The 22,078-nt window shown below is 30.5% G+C and overlaps 1 protein-coding gene across 1 annotated transcript in view; it reads left to right on the top strand.

Moving 5' to 3' along the window:
* Positions 1-870: 870 nt before the first annotated feature.
* Positions 871-22,078, top strand: part of LOC105108605 (TMV resistance protein N-like) — a 27,195-nt gene continuing 5,987 nt past the window's right edge. The window contains exon 1 of the mRNA XM_011002965.1: positions 871-2,285. Coding sequence (XP_011001267.1) covers positions 1,170-2,285 — 1,116 coding nt within the window. The 5' untranslated portion in view covers positions 871-1,169. The remainder of the gene's footprint in view (positions 2,286-22,078) is intronic.

Genomic DNA, 22,078 nt, shown 5'->3' with positions numbered 1-22,078 from the left:
TTGGTTGATGAGTGTGGCAAATCGACTTAAATGAATTTAATATTTTATTATCTTAATATTTTTTAAAAAATATTGTTTTTATATTAAATTATATTTTAACCAATTATTTATGTTATTTTTACTAAGTTATCTATGTCACATTAAATTAATTCTTACATGATATAATTTAAAATTTAAAATTTGAGAACATTAAATTAATTCTTACATGATATAATTAAAATTTAAGGTAATTAGAATATAAAATTTTAAAATTGACTAGTTACTCCAACGTTTGAATTCATAATTAGAAAGGAAATTGCTACCAAAAAATCAATTAACAACATCTTGATATTATTTTAATTTTTTAAATTTTGATCAACCTACTATGTCATATTGACTAATTTTTAGCATTTAACTAATGTTGGATGTATATTAAAAAAACCAAAACACTAATGTTGGATGTATATTAAAAAAAAACTAATAGTGATAAATTAAAATTTTGAGCAAAAGCTGATAAATAGTGATAAATTAACAGAATAACTTAATTATATTCAATAAAAGAATTTTGTACAAAATATTAATACTTAAACACCAACTAATGTGACGCTCTCTTTAATATTATCACATCACACACTCACCGCTCACACTTCGCGTATTTTTCACTCAATCTCACTTGCACACACATATCTTTCTCTACTCACTCACACCACTCTCTCTTCACACACACCGCGCAAACTTTTTCATGTATAAAATTGCTTGCTTGTTTACTCTGAGTGATGGTTGAACACCAACTAATTTATAATATTTTTTCGTCAAAATGTAAGTTTTTTAAATTTTTTTGGAACGTTTAATTTGATAGTATTAAAAAAAAAATTTAAAAACAAAAAAAAATTATTTTAATACATTTTAAAAAAACAATATTTAAAAAGCAATTTTACACCCTTTCAATCCTTCTTACAAGAAAGTGGCAGCATGGATATATGGGCTGCTAGGTCTGTTTGATAGCCTAGAGACTTCTAATAGAATATCATTTACAAGAAAGGATGACTTTATTTTTTTGAAGAGAATTCTAGAGATGGATGAGCTAGATTTTGAAGATGCACTTCCTTGATAGTTCTAGAGAGGCATGGGCTTGAAAATTCTGGATTAATAACTGACAACCTATACGCCATTGTTGTCTCTCTTTCTCCATGAACAGATATGAAGCGGAATTCATCAAAAGCATTGTCCGTGATGTAGCTTGTAAACTGGGAAACAAAACCTTGCACGTAGCCAAACACCCAGTAGGTATTTATTCCAGAGTTCAGGGAATTATTTCTTTGCTAAAAGGTGCAAAACCTGATGTTGGCATGGTGGGAATACATGGGATAGCTGGAATAGGCAAGACAACAATAGCAAAAGCTGTGTTTAACAAACTTTATTTTGGATTTGAGGGAAGCAGTTTTCTTTCGGATGTCAAGGAAATATCAGATAAGCCGAATGGTCTGGTTGAATTACAAGAGCGCCTTCTTCATGATATTCTGAAACCATATGTTTGGAAGGTCAGTAATGTTTATGAAGGAATGAATTTGATCAAAGAACGACTTCATCGTAAGAAAATCCTTGTTGTTTTTGACGATGTGGACAAAAGGGAACAACTGGAGGCATTGATGGGAGAGAGATGTTGGTTTGGTGCCGGAAGTATAATAATTGTTGTAACTAAGAATAAGGATCTGCTAACAGAAGTGGGGGTAGATGGAATGTATCATGCTCAAGAATTGGATCGAAATCAGTCTCAGCAGCTTTTCAGATTGCATGCTTTTAGGGAAACCCATCCAGCAAAGGATTATGAGGAGCTTTCAGAAAAGGTAGTGGACTACTGCAAAGGACTTCCTTTGGCTCTACAAATTTTGGGTTCTCATTTGTTCACAAGAGACAAAGCTGAATGGGCAATATCGATTGCCCATTGGCAAAATACTCCGCATGATGATATTCAAGGGAAGCTTAGAGTAAGTTTTGATGCACTGAATGTGGATACAAGCGAGATATTCCTTGATATCGCGTGCTTTTTTGTTGGTAGAGACAAAGAATATGTAGCGGATATAGTTGGTGCTCGTTACGATTGCCATCCAGAAGTAGCTTTCAGAACTCTCATTGGAAGGTCTCTTATAACAATTGACACCGAGAATCAGAATAGGTTAAGTATGCATGATATATTACGAAAGATGGGAAGGGAGATTATTCGTCAAAGGTCGCGTAACCATCCTGGAAATTGCAGCAGGATTTGGCTTCCCAAAGATGCATACAATGTACACTCCAAGGAAATGGTAAGAGCTCATTACTTTGTATATTAATTGTTGTAATGTAGATTCATACACTCTTATTTATCTTATGAATTTATTGTCAAATTCATAATTATCTTACATCAATATAATTCATCAACTTAGGATCACACATGAATATACAATATATCACACAGGAAACAGATAAAAAATCTAGCAATTTCTTTATGAGATTTGTTTATATCTCTCTATAGGATAAATTTTGATTACAACTAGAATAATACAATTTTACTTAACTCTCAATATAAATTTCAAACAAATTAAATTTTCATAACACAATAAATTGTTCCTATATAGAATACCTTAAAAAGCCTAGTTCTTTTGGCTTTAAATGATTTTTTACAATAACAACAGAGATGTGGTTCAAATCTTTAACACAAAAATATCCAAAATAAAATGATACCTGAAATTAATAAATGTAATTTTTTCTCATAAAAGTATCTTATTTCTAGCAAGATATATAACTTTATGACTATACATAAAAATCATATCTTAATTTATGGACATACATAATTTTCCTTATCATTAATCATAAAACACATGGGCTAATAAATATAGATATTTTTCTCTAATTTCTATTTTAGAAATGTAGTGTTGACATCAAGCTTACACCAAATCTTGCATGGTAGCAAATGACAAAAAATACGAAGATAGACTCATCAAAACTAGCCCTAGTAACGACAAGAAAATATGAAGGGTCACCACCACCCCTCTATCCTGTGTAAAAGATAATTCATACAAAACCAAATTAATACTACAAGATTAAGTAAAATTAGTCTACTTTGTTGGAGGTTCCTTGTTTTATCCATTTTCTTTGGCATACGATGTGATATTTTAGTAAAGTCTTTCTAAGGTTATGACAAACAAGAGACAAAGAACATAACAATAATAAGACCTGACCATTATCATCAATTTCAACTCTAATAGATAGTAGATTTTCATACACAAAATGTGGAGCCAATGCTTTAGATAGATCTTGTTTGTCAAAAAGTTAGTCACATGCAATGATTCAAGGTTAATCAACAAATCACATACGATCTTTTTCGATCTTTTTTAGCCACTACTTCTCATTATACTACATCCTATCAAAAAAGTTGGATAGGTATTAAGGACTTTATTTTACGATGAAAAGTAATTTTTTAAAAATTATTTTTTAAATTATTTTATATTTATTTATTATTAGAAAATTTATCAATAAAAAATATTTTTTAGTCAAAAAATTTGACTTAGTTTTTAGAAAACTGTTTTTTTATTTTAAAAGAAAAATATTTTTCAGAAGTTGTAAAAACATTAGTAATATATCATATTATTTGCATATTATAACAGATTTGATCATCAAATTTTTTATTGCAATATATTTTTTAAAAATCTTTTTTTTTTTCAATTTCACCTCTTATACTTTAATTTAATTTGATTTTTATATTAACTTTGGTCCTTATTTTTATGATTTTTATTTTTATTTTTTATTATTTTTTTAATTAAAAATTTTTATCTATCAAACTTGGTTCTTATTCTTTTGATTGTTATTTATTTTATTTGAAATATTTTATGAATTTATTATTATTATTTTAATTTCTTATCTTTTAATTTTTTTCATCTGTTAAATTTAATCTTTATTATTTTTATTTTTATTTATTTTATTTAAGATAATTTATGAAATTAGATTTTTTTTCTCATTCACATTCTCATTCAACTTTTTAATTTGTAAAATTTATTCCTTATTATTTTAATAAACTAGAAAAAAATATTAATAAATTATTTTTTAATTCATTTTCTATAACATAATCAAATACTAAAAAATATTTTCTAACTTATTTTTTATAACACTACTAATTATCCTCCTCTATCATCTTAATTACATTTCTTATGTTTCATCCATCATTACTAACAGTTTTTATTTTTACTTTTTATTTTTTATTTTTTTTCGGCGTCAAGAGCATGCTTTAACATGTGATGGGAAAGAACTACACTCGTCTTAACTAGTTCATGGAACAATATTAACGGGTACATAAAATTTTTCAATACTATGCGTTGATAAAGATATAATGATTTTTATAAATCAACCACAAATTACGAAGATAGAGCTCCGCTACTAGATTTTTGGGGATAGAACATATACATATAAAGAATATCACAACAAATATATTAAAAACAATCACACAATGCTAGATATTCTATGTTGCTTAGTTACAGCTACATATATAAGAGATGAGAATAAAATTTCACTATAATTAGTGTCAAATCTAATTTTTAATTTTTTTAATTTTAATTTTAATTTTTTCAAAATTAAAAAAAAAATGAAATGAAAAAAAAAATTATGATTTGAGTCAAGACAACACAAATGATAAGCTTTTGATGATTAATAATGAAGGAATTATAAATTGAAGGTTCATTTTTGCTATAAATTTGAAGAATTAATAAATTTAGAAACTTATTTAAATATAGAATTTATTTAATTAATAATATCGGAAGCTTAATTGATGAATTGGTATGTTTGGAGACTTAACTAAGCTTGTATAAGCTTGTATATAGTTTAATTAAGGAAAATTGGAGGTTTAATCTATAAATTGATATGTTTATAGATTTAATTAAACTTAAACATAGTTTAATTCAGGAAATTAAGAGTTTAGTTGAAAAAATATTAAAATTCATAAATTAAATAAACTATAAAAATAAAAATAAAAATTTAAAAACTTTTAAGTTATAATTGTAAGAAATTAAAATCTAAATATCAAAGTGAAAATGCGAGGGCAAATCGAAAAAAATCAAATTAATCAATTAAAAAATAAAAAAAAATCTCATTGGCAGGATTTTGCTAAAGGTCACGAATCTGAGAATTGCACGTTTCTTTTCTTTTGCTAAAAATATTCAAACAAAAGTCAAATTGTAAACGCTTATTAATTGCAGATAGAGACAGGAAGGGAAATCTCCCCTCGATAGAAGCACTACCATCTTATCTGGAGCCCATCATGGTTGTTTCAACTTATTCTTCACCATCTTGCACTTTGATTCAAAGCTCGGAATAATAACTTTATATAAATAAAAAATAATTTCATTAGAGGTTTTTAGGCATTTTACCAAGTTATAGTAACTGAAGTGTTATTGCTTATATGAGCTTGTTAATGCTCATCTTCTTTCTAACTCCCTTATTGTTAGTGAATTCCAGCTTACCTCGTAAACTGGTTCATTAATAAATATCTAGAGGAGAAGAAATCTCTCCACAGCTTCTCTAGGGGCATCTATTACTAATGCTAAATCTAGTGAGATCAGTGTACAGTGTATAATTAGCACTGAAGGTGATTTGGTATGCTTTCAAGTTTCAGATTTGCTCTCCTTTACTTTAAATCTCAATAGTTTAGTTGAGTAATTATGATTGTTCTTATATCTTGAAAATTAAAAATAATCCTGAAATATTTTTTTTTAAGAGAATGTGATTATTGTTTTTAGCTACTTAGTTAAAACGATTTTGTAGTTATTTTAGCTAAAATTTTACAAAAATATAGATAAGCACAGGTGTGGATTTTCCTACACAATTATATATATGTATGCACTTGGAGCAAGCATTCAGTCTGAAATATTTGACTACATGCAATTATATATATGTATGTAACTTCTTTATACCACTTTTTATGACTTTATGGTCTTGAAAGAATGTTATTTAACACGGGAATCTCTATAGCCAAGGGCTATGGGACAAGCACAGCTGCACTGACCTACACGACCCCAATTTCCACTAAACTTCTCATCAACTTCCACAATTATTTATATATATCATCTTTGCAAAGGACTTCAAATTTGTGAGAGAAAAACAAGCAAAGTAACGTCACTCCTATCCATACTCTTCAACCTACCTTTCCAATTTGCTATAGAGATTGATAAAACTGTCCCAGCTATGGCTTACATGTGCTCTGAGTCTCCGTTCTCTTCTTCGTCTTCATTCTCTAGACATAGATGGAACTATGATGTTTTTCTAAGTTTTAGAGGAAAAGATAACCGCAAGAACTTTACGGATCATCTCTATACCGCCTTAATCCATAATTCATAATCCTTAGCTAAATTTCAATACATTTATAAACGATCATCCATAATTCTCTTAATTCATTATCAATTATTTATGTACATACAAATTTGTACCCATTAATTTATAGAAATTACAACTTGATAATAAAATTAACAAAATATAAAATAGACCTATTAAACAAGCCATTATTTATATCATCATAACACTCCTAAGTTGGTAATTTAACATAAGTTTCAATAATTTACAAACAAATATAATTTTATAAAATCTAAAACAAACCATAACATGTATATAAACATGTATGCGTACAATAAGTTTGTTTGAAAAAAAAACAATAAGAAAAGTAAACACCCAAATAAAATATATATATACTAAAAAATTATACAATAAAAAAATTGGCATTTCAAAATTGTGTTCAAATTAAATAAAGGTAGATTTACTTATTTAAAATGAAAAATCCTTAATAAAAATGCTATTATGACTGGAAAAGTTAAGGAAGGATAAGTGTTAAATGAGATGAGATGTTGGGGGAAGGGGGGTTTGTTTATTAGTTACACATTACAGGGAAGGGGGTTTAGCTGCAGAGGGAAAGAAGGAGAAATAGAGGAAGAAAAGGTAAACAACTAATTCATTTATTAACTATTACAAATAAAAATATCGATGAATTGTTTTTCTTTATCAATCCATCAGTAATTCTATCGATATGAAAGATTTGTCATTATATGGTTTTGGTTGTTTGAATTCATCTGTAATTCCGCTAGTAAAAGCACCATAAAAAATTACATGTCATCAAACTTTCTCTTTTTTAAAACTCTTTTTATTCTGACTGGAATTCCCTCAGTATTTATCAATTAAATATTTATATTGATAAATACCAATAAATTTGACAATGAAATTAATTTAGTCGGTAAATATCACCCTAAAATATTAACAGATTTTTTTTCATTGATGGTTTTGTTTGTCTTCATAGATTTTATAGTAGTGAAACCAGTGGTCTAAATTATGAGATTAAGATAACCCTATAAAAAATAAAAATAAAAATTATAATGTCATATACAAATTCTAATGAGTTGGAAAACACACCAATCATCTATTGAAACTCAATTTTTTAAATCTTTGTATTTTTCACCACTTTGAAAAATCTTTGTATTTTTCAGCATTTTGAGAAATCTTCATATTTCTCACTACTTTGAAAAATCTCTGTATTTTTCACCTCTTTGAAAAATCTTTGTATTTTTCACCACTTTGAAACATGTTCGTGTTTTTCACCTAAGTAGGTCACCTATTACAATAAGACCACCTTAAAAAACATTTTAAATTTTTCCAAGTTAGGTCACCTATAGCAATTCAACCATTTCAAAATCTTGGAATTTTCAGAAGAAAAATCCTTACTTTAAGTACGCTTTCTAGCCCTCAAAAGGATCCATCATTTCTATGATGAGTCCATCATCTCATTTTTTTTCTTTACAATGCTTACTATCTTAAGTCTCTTACAAGACTTTTAATCGTAAGCATTGTAAAGAGGGGGCAATTATAATAATTCAATTTTAGGTTATTCCCTAATTTTTTATCCATGTTTTGATAAATTTTTTAAAAAATCCAAAAAAAATAGAGAAAAACAACAAAAATAAAAAAAAATATTTTTAAATATATTTGTATCGTTTTTAGTATTTTCAACATCATCTCAAAAGAATATAAATTTTTAAAGATATTTGGAATGCGTTCAACTTTTAACATGTCATTTTTAAAATTATTGATTTTCCTCATTGAGTCAATGTTGATATTGCTTATTTTTGAAAAATAAAAAAAATAAAAAAAATCAAAATTTGACAAAAAAACATTAAGGGACCAATTTTAGAAACCAAGCAACATTTTGCGTATAAATAGCAGCCTTCAACAAGCAAACTGGGAGGCAATTGAAAAAAATTCGCATCCAAGGACCGATCTGCAAGAGGCGCTACACTTTAGGGGCTTAATTGAGAAAAATCAAGGGATAAATCAAAGAAATTAAAAGTTTAATGATTAATTAGGGGTTAAATTGACAAATTACAAGACTAAGGGCCATATTATAAAAGGCATGTAACTTCAGGGTTCCAATTGAAATTCAAAAGGGGCTTCATTACATTAAATCAAAAGTTCAGGGTAAATTAGAGGTTCAATTGAAAGCAACCAAAAAAAAGAAGACTCAACTAAAATTTTGTAAAAATCCCTATTTCAGTCCAAAACAACACCATTTTATAACAAAAAAATAGTACTAGACGACGCGTTGTTTGGTTACTGTTCATTGTCCTTTTCTTTTACCCAGTTAAAGCTCATTTGATAGCCTTCTTTACAAGTATATTTAATACGCTAAACGTCCATCAAATTTAACCAAACTTACATAAAAATAATCCTCTACAATTACTCTAAATCCCATATTTTCGTCTAAAAAGGGCTAACAGGAACTACCATGCGACTCTTAGAAAAGCTTTCAATGGTCCTATAAAGAAAACATCAAATGTGTCTTATATCATATTTATTGAAAATAATACCGTATTAGTTGTTTCATGGAATTTATTTTATAAAAATAAATGTATAAAAATTAAGAGAAAAATAAATAAATTTATGATTTATTAAAAATAATAAATATATATATATTTTTTTAAAATGAATCACATTAAATAACTAATAAAATTTCAGTACAGAACACTATATATAAAAGTTTTTTGGAGGAATAATAAGCAGTGAAAACGTTACACTGCGTTGTAGCATGAGATGGATTGAAATTGCACACACCGTTACCATAAAATACGCGCACTTATATTATCCTCAATATAATTGTTAATAAAAATTTATCATAGTTTTTACGACTTAACATTGTTGAAATGAGTAATAAAGCTCAATCCCTTGGTACATACATGCATGTAAAGAGGATGGTTACAGAAAAATCCAATTTAATTATTTTTTTATTCTTGTAAATAAAATTATAATCTCGTATATAAATTCTAATGAGTTGGAAAACACACCAATCATGTAGCAAAACTCAATTTTTTAGATACTTACAATATTACACTCTCCTTGCTCATCAAAACATAGGATTTACAATGAAAATTATTTATTTCAGTTTTCAATTTCCTTTTGCTTATAATTATTTCCTTTATTTTACTGCAAGTTCTTGATTTGAATATATATTAAAAAAGAAACACAAAACAATAGTTCATTTACTAATCATTTTATTTTACTGCAAGTTCTTGATTTGAATATATATTAAAAAAAACACAAAATAATAGTTCATTTACTAATCATAATTGAAAAACTAAATCATCTAATAACATGCATGATTTTTGTCATGAGTTTGCGGTTCACTCAAATTCACTTTATTTTTTTAATTAAATATTATTGTTTATTAATTTCATTCTCCATTATTAATTTAATTTAAGATTAAACTTAGTTTTTAATTTTTTTTAAAGGTTATAAATGTGAGTTTCACATATCAGCCTAACTTAATCCATGTATATCAAATGTTTTTTTATCTTGATATTATATAAAAATATCATTTAATTTATTATTAAAATTATTTTTAATTTTAAACTTGTTGCAAGTCACAAACTTCTTGAGTTTTGTCACTAAAACAATATTTTGACTGGATTTATTTGCACCCACGTGAGGCCCGTATGATGCCACCCTATATAACAATTAACAAAGCAATAAAAAACAAAACAAGGTTTGGGGATGGGAACTGGAGCATAAAAAACAAGTTTTTTTTAATATGTTAATATTAATTATTAAAAAAATATAAGAATTATTATTTGAATATATTTTTAATTAACAACTACTTTTAAAAAGCAACTTATCACATTACACGGATACTCATTAGTGCCGAGGGCAGGCACGTGATCGTGAGAAAAGGGCGCAGCAAAAAAGCTTAGAGAAGGACACAAGACAAGAGTTGCTGTATATATCCTCGTAATAAAATGCCTGGCGGCCTTTGAGGTAGTTGAGTCTAGTTTCCATTCAAGATTAAACCTTGTGATTGGTAGTCTATTCTCAATCTTTTATATCCTTGGAATTATTCTATCAGAAAACTTACATATTGATGGACGACAACTCCAGTCAACAGAGCCCAATTGGCACTGCTCGCCACATGTGGACACCGTGCACAACTTGCGTCTTGCTTTCTCGACTTAGAAATTCCTCACAAAGTCATAGAGACTAGGAGGGCTATGAAAAACAAATAGTGAAAACAACTTTCTACCAACCGGCGTGTGAAAATAATAACCAATTGCATTTGAGCAAGTTGATTATATATGGTCTTTAACTAGGATGTTTTATTGTAGTTGACCCCATTAGCATGCAAGTTTAAGAATTTTCTAATTGTAATTGGGCATAATAATATACATAATGTTTAATATTTCTTTATTAGCAAACTACTATAAAGATGAAAATTTGATAATAAAATATTTAAATAAGGGTTTTAGTGGACACCCTTTTTGGAAGATTTGTGTCTCTTTTTTTTTATGTTTGCTATTTTTTATTTTTTTTTGTTGATTCCATTTGCAACCGTTGGTATTAGAGTTATTAAAGCCCGATTCAAGGCTTTTATAAGAGAAAATAAAAAGGTACTCTCTTGGGAAAGAGATATTTAGAAACTATTAATATAAAACATAAATCTATTTAGAAACTATTAATATAAAACATAAAAAGATAGATTACAGAGGCAAATGTTATAACCGAATATTATAACCCTAGGAAATCGTGTGGAGACTCATAACAAATTCATCACATCTTTGCAAACTTATTACAAAGGGCAAAAGTAGAGGAGACACCTTTTTAATTGAGATAAATATCATAGAAGTTTTCATGATGCAGTTTATAATGTTTTGAGATTCTCCATCATTATGCTCATAATAATAATATAAAAAATAACAATAATATAATTGATGATGTCATCAATAAAGTTTTCATTGATAAATTAGAGGATTGACTACAAGGAAAACATCAAAATTATCAATTTAGATTATGTTTATCCTTTCCATTAGATGTTTAGAGCTATCATAAATGTAGATTTGATACATAAAAGATCAAATAAAAAATAATTTGAACACAAAAACAAGTTATCTTCAATCTAAGGACATTGATGCAAGATTATTTTTACGACAAATTATTTATTTCTGTGGATAATTTTATTTGTATTTACTTTAAAAGAATATTTTTTTTATGTTTTTTTATTTAGTTAAGAAAATCAAATATTTTACTTGGTAATTTTATTTTTTTCAATTTAATTAGGAATCTTTATAAGAAATATAATTATTTATTATGATTTTTTTCCTTTTCAAGATAAATATGGTATTAATATAAATAGTGTTGTTTAATTTGTATTTCAGCGAGGTAATTTAGTAATAAACTATTCAAATAAAGGTTTTTGAGAACATCTTTTTCATTTATATGTTCTTGTGGTTGCTATTTTATTTTTTTTATCTACGTCATTTTTTATAAGTAAAATTTTAATGCTTCATTTCTTTTTGAAGAGTAAAGGATTGATCCGATGAGTGGTTTCCGTCAGCTTTATTAACCTTTCAATCTGTGCACAGCAAATGCTTGAGAAAATTCCTGGTGGACATAGAGCTATTAAAAAATTGTCAACTGCATGCATGGCTCGCCTTTTGCTTCCTTGAATTTTTTAAATCCATCACATCCATCATGAGACTAATAGGTTTATTAAAAAATTGTGAAAATAACTTTCCGCCAACTCATCTGGATAAATAACGTAGAATTCCATCTGAGCAAGTTGATATATATGGTCTTTAATTAAGATGTTGCTTAAGAGATTTTTTAATTGCCATGTGGGTGCGAGATTACTGCAAGACTAATGGGGTAAACTACTGTGAAACATATATCTTAATTAAAGACCATATATATCAACTTGATCATATGCATTCGAAGTCATTTTTTATTGTATCAAATGTTAAAACTACTAATTTTATATTGAATTAAAAAATAACGTATAAAGTTGATAACGAATCATTCATCACAAAAATTAAGTTTTTTAGATAAAATTCAAATTCAACATCATATTTGATAACAAAAACATGAAGAGTGTAACAAATAACATTAAACTGCACCGGCAACCTTTGCCTCAACTTTGTCATGCTAACTTTATCTTCACGTCCTATTTTAATAGGTTTTGAAGGTGACCATTTAATTTCAACTTATCTATTACTTCATGATTTATCAAGCTTTTAGACATTTGAAGTATGTATATGCTATGAAAGTGCTGCTGAAGGTTCAATGCAGATCTATCATTATGGATGCACAGAGAGATGCAACGGGAATTATGATATGATTGTTATAATGATATAGAGGATACAAAAGTTTTCTTATAAAGTTGGATGTTTTATGGAACTCAGGAGGATATATTGGCAGGACTTTTTGTCTTTTCAGGAGCTACTAATGCGATCTTTAACGATACTACTAAAGAGGAGTTTTCTAAACCATTCTATGAAAGTGCTGCTGAAGGTTCAATGCAGATCTATCATTATGGATGCACAGAGAGATGCAACGGGAATTATGATATGATTGTTATAATGATATAGAGGATACAAAAGTTTTCTTATAAAGTTGGATGTTTTATGGAACTCAGGAGGATATATTGGCAGGACTTTTTGTCTTTTCAGGAGCTACTAATGCGATCTTTAACGATACTACTAAAGAGGAGTTTTCTTGCACTGAAGAAATAATGGCATGGTTTTTATTTTTGTTTTTTCAATGTTCTTGTATTTCTTGGTTATAAGTCAGTTGGTTCTCTGTCCTCTGCAGATCCTTGGTTTCTGCATATGTATTCTGGTTCTTCTAATAATAGGAGAACAACAAAAATTCTCTCTATTATTAGGAGAAAACACCGCACTTACTATCTCACAAATACCTCATAATTTTGTGGGATTACTCTCTCCTCACCCTCTCTTCTTTCTCTCTTGTGGTGTGTATAATACTTGGATGCATTGCCTATTTATAGGCAAGTATCCATGCAAAAGACAAGGGGTTAGGCAAATAACACCAATTTGGTGCATACAATTTTTGACTAAGGTGTAAAAGCATGGTTACACCTTCTCCCACCATTTTTGACTAAAGTGTAAAAGGGTGGCTACACCTTCTCCCACCATTTTTTACTTAGGTGGTTGGCTTCACATTCTCCCACTTGAAGACTTTGATGATTTAATCAAATCTTCACACTTGATCATTTGTGCTTCTTCTATCATTTTTATACTTGTTATCTTCATGCTGCTTACGTTTCTGCTAGGCCGTAAGAGGATTTGCACCATATATAATTATCAATGTTGATCGGTTTGGTTAAAGCATCTGCTGGGTTTTCCTTTGTGTGAATCTTCTGAAAATCCACACTTCCATTTTCCACCACTTCGCGAACAAAGTGATACTGAACATCTATGTGTTTTGTTCTTGAATGAAACGCTGTATTCCTTGCAATATGGAAGGCACTTTAACTATTACAATACAAAAGAATATTCTCTTGTTTGTGCTCGAGCTCCTCCATGAGTTTCTTCATCCATATTGCTTCTTTACAAGCTTGTGTAGCTGCGATGTACTTAGCTTCTGTTGTGGATAACGCTACAACAGTCTGAAGTTTAGAAACCCAGCTCACAACTCCTCTTGCAATTATGAACACATAACCTGTAGTGGACTTCCTTTTCTCAAGGTCACTAGCAAAATCTAAATCAACATAACCTCTGATAGTAAATTCTAATCCTCCATAACATAATGCAACATCTGAGGTACCCTTGATGTATCTCAAGATCCTCTTAATAGTATTCCAATGCTCTCTACCAGGATTTATCATGTATCGACTACCTGTTCTCATTGTTTGTGCAATGTCTGGTCTTGTACATATCATGGCAAACATTAAACTTCCCACTGATGATGCATACGGTACTCGAGACATCTCCATCCTCTCTGCTTCATTATTAGGAGACATACTTGAGGATAATTTGAAGTTAATAGGAAGTGAGGTGGAAATTGGCTTGCAATCTTGCATGTTGAAGCATCGCAAGATCTTCTTCAAATAATTCTTCTGAGATAGCCAAATCTTCCTCTTACTTCTGTCTCGGTAAATTTGCATCCCTATAATCTTGTTTGTTGGTCCCAAGTCCTTCATATCAAACTCCCTAGCCAATTGTGCCTTCAATTCTTGGACTCAATCTTTGTTGGGGCCTATCACTAACATGTCATCCACGTATAACAACAAAATGATGAAATCTTCTTCAAACGCCTTGTAATACGTACAATGGTCTGAACTGAGTCTGTTGTACCCAAGGCTAATTATAAAGGAATCAAATCTCTTATACCAACACCTCAGCGCTTGTTTGAGATCGCATAGAGATTTGTTCAACCGACAAACCAAGTTCTCCTTGCCTGTTTTAGCAAAACCCTCTGGTTGAAGCATATAAATTTCTTCTTCAAGTTCTCTATGAAGAAATGCAGTTTTCACATCTAACTGCTCCAAGTGAAGATCAAATATAGCACATATTTCCAAGACTACTCTGATTGTCGTAAGTTGTACCGTTGGAGAAAATATCTCATTGAAGTCTATTTCTTCTTTCTAAGCATATCTTTTCACCACCAATCTCACACGATACCGCTCCACTTGATCATTGTCATCACGTTTTATCTTGTAAACCCATTTGTTGCCAATGGCCTTTCTTCGTTGTGGTAGTGGAACAAGATCCCAAGTATTATTCTTGCGCAGAGCTTCAATCTCCTCTTGCATTGCTGTCATCCACATAGACACATCTGTGCTTTTGATAGCCTCATGGAAAGTTGATGGCTCTCCATCCTCTATTAGAAGATAGTATGCAATGTTACTTTCAGTAACATATTCTAAGTGTCAAGCTGGTGGTCTTCTTTCATGAGTCAGCCGCCGAACTTCAGGAGTTTCAAACTCTATTTGTTCTTGCTCTTCATGCTCTGGTACAACTTCAGAAGAAGCATAATTCTGAGTATTTTCCACATGAACTGATGTAGTCTTCTTTAGAATGCTATTATGTTCATCCGCTCTGCCACTCCATTTTGTTGTGGAGTATATGTCGTTGTGAACTGCCTTTTGATAGCTTCATATTAACAGAAGTTATCAAATTCATCACTGGTATATTCTCCTCTATTATCAGTCCTCAAACACTTGATCTTCTTTTCAGATTCAAGTTCCACCCGCGCTTTGAAAGTTTTAAAGACTGTAAGCACATCTGCCTTTCTTCTAATTGGATACACCCAACATCTCCTAGAGAAGTCATTTATGAATGATACAAAGTATCTTGCTCCTCCCAAGGATACAACTGGTGTTTGCTAAACATTAGAGTGAATCAGGTCTAAGATGCATTTGCTCTTAGTTGTTGATGTGCCAAACTTCAACCTATGCTGTTTACTTGTAACACAGTGCTCACAAAAAGGTAAAGTAACCTTTGTAAGCCTAGGGAGTAACTTTTGATCAGAGAGAACCTTTAAATATTTTTCTGACATGTGACCTAGTTTTGATGCCACATCATTGTCTTCTCTTCTGCAGGACTGGCTGATGCGATTGACACTTCTGCCTCATGATGTGTTTCTCCTATTAATGCAAATATATTTGCAACTGTCTTTTGTCATAACCCAATTTTGGGTTATTCCCCAATTTTTATCCATGTTTTGATAAATTTTTAGAAAAATTTAAAAAAAGAGAAAAAACAATGAAAATCCAAAAAATACATTTTTTAAATATATTTGCATCATTTTTAGCATTTTCAACATCATCTCATAAGAATTTAAATTTTCAAAGATATTTGAAACGCGTTCAACTTTTAACGCGTTATTTTTAAAATCATTGATCTTCCTCATTGAGTCGATGTTGATATTGCTTGTTTTCAAAAAAATACAAAAAAATCAAAAAAATCAAAATTTACAAAAAATAAAATTGAGGGACCAATTTTGAAATTCATGCAACATTTTGCTTATAAATAGCAACCTTTAACACAAAGCAAAGGGGGGGCAATTTTGACAAAAAAAAGGAGAAAAGAAACCCTAAAACACAAAAAACTCTAACATTTTTCTCTAAGAGCCGCCGCCTCCCTCACCCCCTCAAACCTGTCAGTTTCGCCGGACGATTTCTTTCTCGTCTACCGTTGGATCAACGTGAAATTTGGGTATGTTGTGCGTCCCTATATTTTCTACATTCTGACTGGAGCGATCATTCATATTTGAAACCAGGAGAGAAATATTATCATTTGAATATTTCTGGACAAACCCCTCTCGGAATAGTTAGAGCCGCCGGCCTATTTCTCCATGATTCACAGTTGGATCAACATGAGTTTTGGATATGTGGTGCGTATGGGTGTATTGCACATTCTGAACGGTGGAGATGAGATGCAACCCATCCAAAAAGGTGTTATGCGTGTTCAACAGTGGCTCGCCAATCTCGGGTCAGTTTCGGTCTAACTCCGATCTAGGGAGATCCAACCGTTAACTCCGACTGATATTTGGATATATGCTGCATGAGATGTTGGTTTATCATTTCACCGTTGGGATTTGTTATTGTCTCAATGGTTGATGAGTAATGGTCGTCGGAAGTTTTGCCCAGAATCTGTCATGGTTTCCGATTTGAAAACCCAAATCACAACACCCACCGCCGGCGCCGGAAGACAGAGAAGAGGAAGACGACCGATCTACTGGTTCTGCCGCCTCCGGCCGCGGCGGCGCGGGGAGGGAACGCGCCGCCAATGTTCCCACTTTGGCACTGTTCACGGGCTCTGTTGAGCACGGCCATTAAAGGACTTCACTCCAATTTTTGGAGTTTTAGGGACTGTATTGTAAATTTTACATAATTTAATGTAATTTTTAGTTAGTTTTGGATTTTTATAATTTGTAATGTGGATGTAAAAAAAAAGAGGAAAAGAAAAGAAAAGAAAAAAGAAAAAGAAAAAGAATTCAAAATGCATGTGTGTGTGTTTTTGTATTTGTCTTATGAATGTTTTCTTTTTATTTATGATAAAATTGTAGAGAATAAAGAAGAATTTAATATTTTGATTGGATCATGGTGTAGAAGTACAAATTTGTATGAAAGTTGTATTTCTAAAATCCGATGAAAAGATAAAATTTTTAAAACTTCTTTAACACATCAAGTCCATGAAGCAGCTTACCTCAGGTAGGGTGCGTTAGGGGTGCTAATACCTTTCCTAACCACAACCGGTCCCTTACCCGCGAATCCCTGACAAGACCAGTACAACCGGGTTTCCTAGTAACCTTCAATTAAATACTAGGTGGCGACTCCTAACGAATCCAACAAGATCAAATCAAATAATACGATGAAAAATCATCGGAGCCAACGCCGCGTGGATTTTTTTTTACGTGCGACATCTTTATTGCCTTTAAAACCACCAGCGCTTCTTTGATGATTTTCATGATTCCATTTTCTGTTCGGATCTTATAGCCAAGACTATCAAATTATCCTATAGATAAAAGATTCTTCTTTAAGTTCTTCATATGTCGCACTTTTGAAATAGTACGAATTAAGCCATCATACATCTTCAATTTGATGGTGCCAATGCCGACAATCTCTAAAGCATGATTATCACCTATGAACATTTTGCCTCCAGAGATGAGTTTATATGTATAGAACCAATCTCGATTAGGAGTCATATGGCATGTTGCTCTTGAATCCATTAGACATACTCCAGTGAGATCTTTTCTATCTGTAGAGATTGTTGCTGCTTCACTATATAAAATCTCTTCATCTTCTGAGGTGCTTGCAACACATTCTTGAGATTTTGATGACTCTGCAGTATTCTCTATACCCTTTTTAAACCAACAATCCTTTTTGAAGTGCCCCTTTTTGCCATAATTGTAGCATTTCACAACCTTCTTACTTCTTAATTTGGCCCTCCCCTGCCTTTGACTCCCATTGGAGCCATGCTCCATTGATCTTCCTCTTGTCACCAACAACGCCTCTGCTTGGTTTGAACTCTTTCTATCTCCTTTGTTTTTACGCCTATTTTTTTCTTCCAAGATAGTGACTGCAACATCATCGAAGACTAAATAACATTGCCATCCATCTCATTCTATTTTGCATCATCAGTGATCTCCGCGTGTCGATCCCCAATTGCTGCCAAAGCAATTGTCTTTCCTTAAGATTGCCTTGATTCTCATTTTCCACAATGAGAAATTGCTCCCATTAAACCTCTCAATCTCGTACTTTGCTGCCATTGTATTCACCAAGATCTATTCAGCTATCACCGTTTCACAGATCTGTAACGTATATAGAAATAGTATCGTATGAATAATACTTCACTAAGTAAGTTCCCAGGAAAGATTGGAGGGGTCATAAACGGTCCCGCTTAAAGCCCAATCTCCTTAAACAGAACTTCTTAGACTGTATTTAATCACCGCACTGACTTTCTATATATGCCAACAGTTATGTATGTGAACAGTACCATATGAATGAATAGTGCCGTATAGGTGAATAATGTTGTATACGTGAATAGTAACTGTATACACGAATAATTTTTGTGTATTAACAACACCAACTAGAAGGCTCTAATACCATTGTTAGGATGCTGGCATGCAAACCCGACAAGATAAAAGGTAAGGGACAAGATAAAATGAGAAATGGAACACACAAGAATTTACGTGGTTCACCCAATTGGCCTACGTCCACAGGCAAGTATAGAAGGATTTTACTAAGTAATGTGGGAATACAACTTCTCTCTAATAATAGGAGAACAATAAAAATTCTCTCTATTATTAGAAGAAAACACCTCATTTACTATCTCACGAATACCTCACAATTTTGTAGGATTACTCTCTCCTCACCCTCTCTTCTTTCTCTCTTGTGGTGTGTATAATGCTTGGATGCATTACCTATTTATAGGCAAGTATCCATGCAAAAGATAAGGGATTAGGCAAATAGCACCAATTTGGTGCATACAATTTTTGACTAAGGTGTAAAAGGGTGGCTACACCTTCTCCCACCATTTTTGATTTAGGTGGTTGGCTTCACAAACTTTACAAATCATCTCTATACAGCCTTAATCCAGGCTGAAATTTATACTTTTAGGGATGATAATGAACTTCCTAGAGGAGAAGAAATCTCTCTGGAGCTTCTCTAGAGGCATCTGTTACTAATGCTAGATCTAGTGAGATTAGTGTATAAATTAGCACTGAAGGTGATTTGGTATGCTTTCAAGTTTCTTTATTTTAAAGTTTCAAATTTGCTCCTTTATTTTAAATTTTAATGGTTTAGCTGAATAATTATGATTGTTCTTATATCTTGAATATTAAAAAGAATCCTAAATTTTTTTTTTAAAGAGAATGTGATTATTGTTTTTAGCTACTTAGTTAAAATGATTTTGTAGTTATTTTAGCTAAAATTTTACAAAAATATAGATAAGCACAGGTGTGGATTTTCCTACACAATTATATATATGTATGCACTTGGAGCAAGCATTCCGTCTGTTTTGACTACATGCAATTATATATAATTATATATATGCATGTAACTTTTTTTTACCACTTTTTATGACTTTCTGGTCTTGAAAGAATGTTATTTAACACGGGAATCTCTATAGCCAAGGGCTATGGGACAAACACAGCTGCACTGACCTACTCGACCCCAATTTCCAATGAACTTCTCATCAACCTCCACAATTATTATATCTATGATCTTTTCAAAGGACTTCAAATTTGTGAGAGAAAAACAAGCAAATTAACGTCATTCCTATCCATACTCTTCAACCTTCCTTTCCAATTTGCTATAGAGATTGATAAAACTGTCCCAGTTATGGCTTACTTGTGCTCTGAGTCTCCGTTCTCTTCTTCGTCTTCATCCTCTAGACATAGATGGAACTATGATGTTTTTCTAAGTTTTAGAGGAAAAGATACCCGCAAGAACTTTACGGATCATCTCTATACCGCCTTAATCCAGGCCGGAATTCATACTTTCAGGGATGACAATGAACTTCCTAGAGGAGAAGAAATCTCTCCACAGCTTCTCAAGGCAATCGAAGGATCAAGGATTTCCATAGTGGTCTTCTCCAAACACTACGCCTCCTCTAGATGGTGTCTTGACGAACTTGTAAAGATTCTTGAGTGCAGGCAAAAAATTGACCAGGTTGTTCTTCCTATATTCTATGATACGGAGCCTTCAGATGTCCGAAAACAGACCGGGAGTTATGCAAAAGCTTTTGATGAACATGAAGAACGCTTCAAGGAAGAAATGGAGAAGGTCAACAAGTGGAGAGGAGCTCTTGCAGAAGCGGGAAATCTATCTGGATGGGGTTTAAACAATGAGGCAAATGGGTATATCTTTACCTTCTCTGTCACAGATCCACCTGCACATATCAACATAAACAATTTTTTTATCATTCTCAATTTAAACTTGATATTTTCACTTCAATTATATATTAATTTTTAATTGCAATATTTAGAGGTAGCAAATCAATTTCTATTTTGTTTCCCAAACAGAGTTAAAAAAATTTAATAAGTTCTTTTTTTTTAAATAATCATTAATTATTATTCGCATCCTTTCCTCTGAGTGCTAGATGTGTAAACATATATACATGTATTTTAGGTGGTTACTAGCTTTCCATATCTTTACTTTATATGTATCCAATAAAAAAGCTTTTAAAAAAAAGTTATTGCTAGATACATCTATCCATGCTCATTTATGAATATCAATATTGATCAATTTTACAATATTATATAATAATAGAACTATGAGGGATTACGAGGGATTAGAGGTTCACCATTCCCGTGAAAGTATTGCTAAAAGTGAAAGTATTGTTGGAAGATTCAAAGGATTAGGCATTATTTATTAATTGAATAAAAATTAAAAAGCATCGGTTTTTCATTGCAGTTTGTGAGGGGATGCATTAATGTAAATTCGCATAATATTTTTATTTATTTATTTTTGTTTTTTAGATTTAATAACTTTTATTTATTTATTCATTGATTTTTTAAAAAAAAATTACTATTGCGTTAATAATTTGCTTTTTATATGATTATTGCAGTCTAAAAAAATATCTTCTTGATACTTGATTTAAAAAAAAATTAGAGAAATTCAATTTTATTATTTACCAAAGATTGCAAATAAAGAAATCATTTTAAAAAACATGGTTCCATTTTTTTTTTCATTATTTTTTTTAGTTTTATCTTTAAATATTATGTTAATTTGAGATTTGGTATTGATAACATGCTTTAATTTACGTTTTACATTGTTATTTTAGTAAAAAAAAAAATCTTGATATTAGATTGAATTTTATTATAAAAAAAATCAAATTTATTATGAAAATATTCCATGTGCTAAGAGAAATGACATTAAATTTTTTTTGAGCTTTCAATTTGAAAAGAATAAAAAACAAAGAGATCAAGATTGAGAGAGATGTTTTTTTATTTATTTTTTTAACTAATTTTGGAGTTTTTTAAGAGGAGAAATTAATTTTTTTACGTTATAAGAATTTTTTTCTTATATGAAAATAGATTATAAATTGAGTTTTTAAGTAAAACAAATCCACCGCCTTGATCTTTTCAATAATTTTAATTAGATTTTTAAATGATTTGATTGAAAATTATATTTATTAATAATATTTAATTATTCATATTTTAAAATAGATGTAAATTTATAGAGGCCATTACACTTGGGCTTTTATCATATGGCCCAAGTAAGTTGGGGTACTTAGAAAAATCTTCATGTTTGGTTGTTATATATATATATATATATATATATATGTATATATATATATGTATG

The sequence above is a fragment of the Populus euphratica genome, unplaced genomic scaffold (assembly GCF_000495115.2).
Source record: "Populus euphratica unplaced genomic scaffold, PopEup_1.0 scaffold196.1, whole genome shotgun sequence".
In the NCBI taxonomy this organism is placed as follows: domain Eukaryota; kingdom Viridiplantae; phylum Streptophyta; class Magnoliopsida; order Malpighiales; family Salicaceae; genus Populus; species Populus euphratica.
The sequence above is the reverse complement of the archived record's forward strand: the minus strand, read 5'-3'. Positions and strand labels throughout refer to the sequence as shown.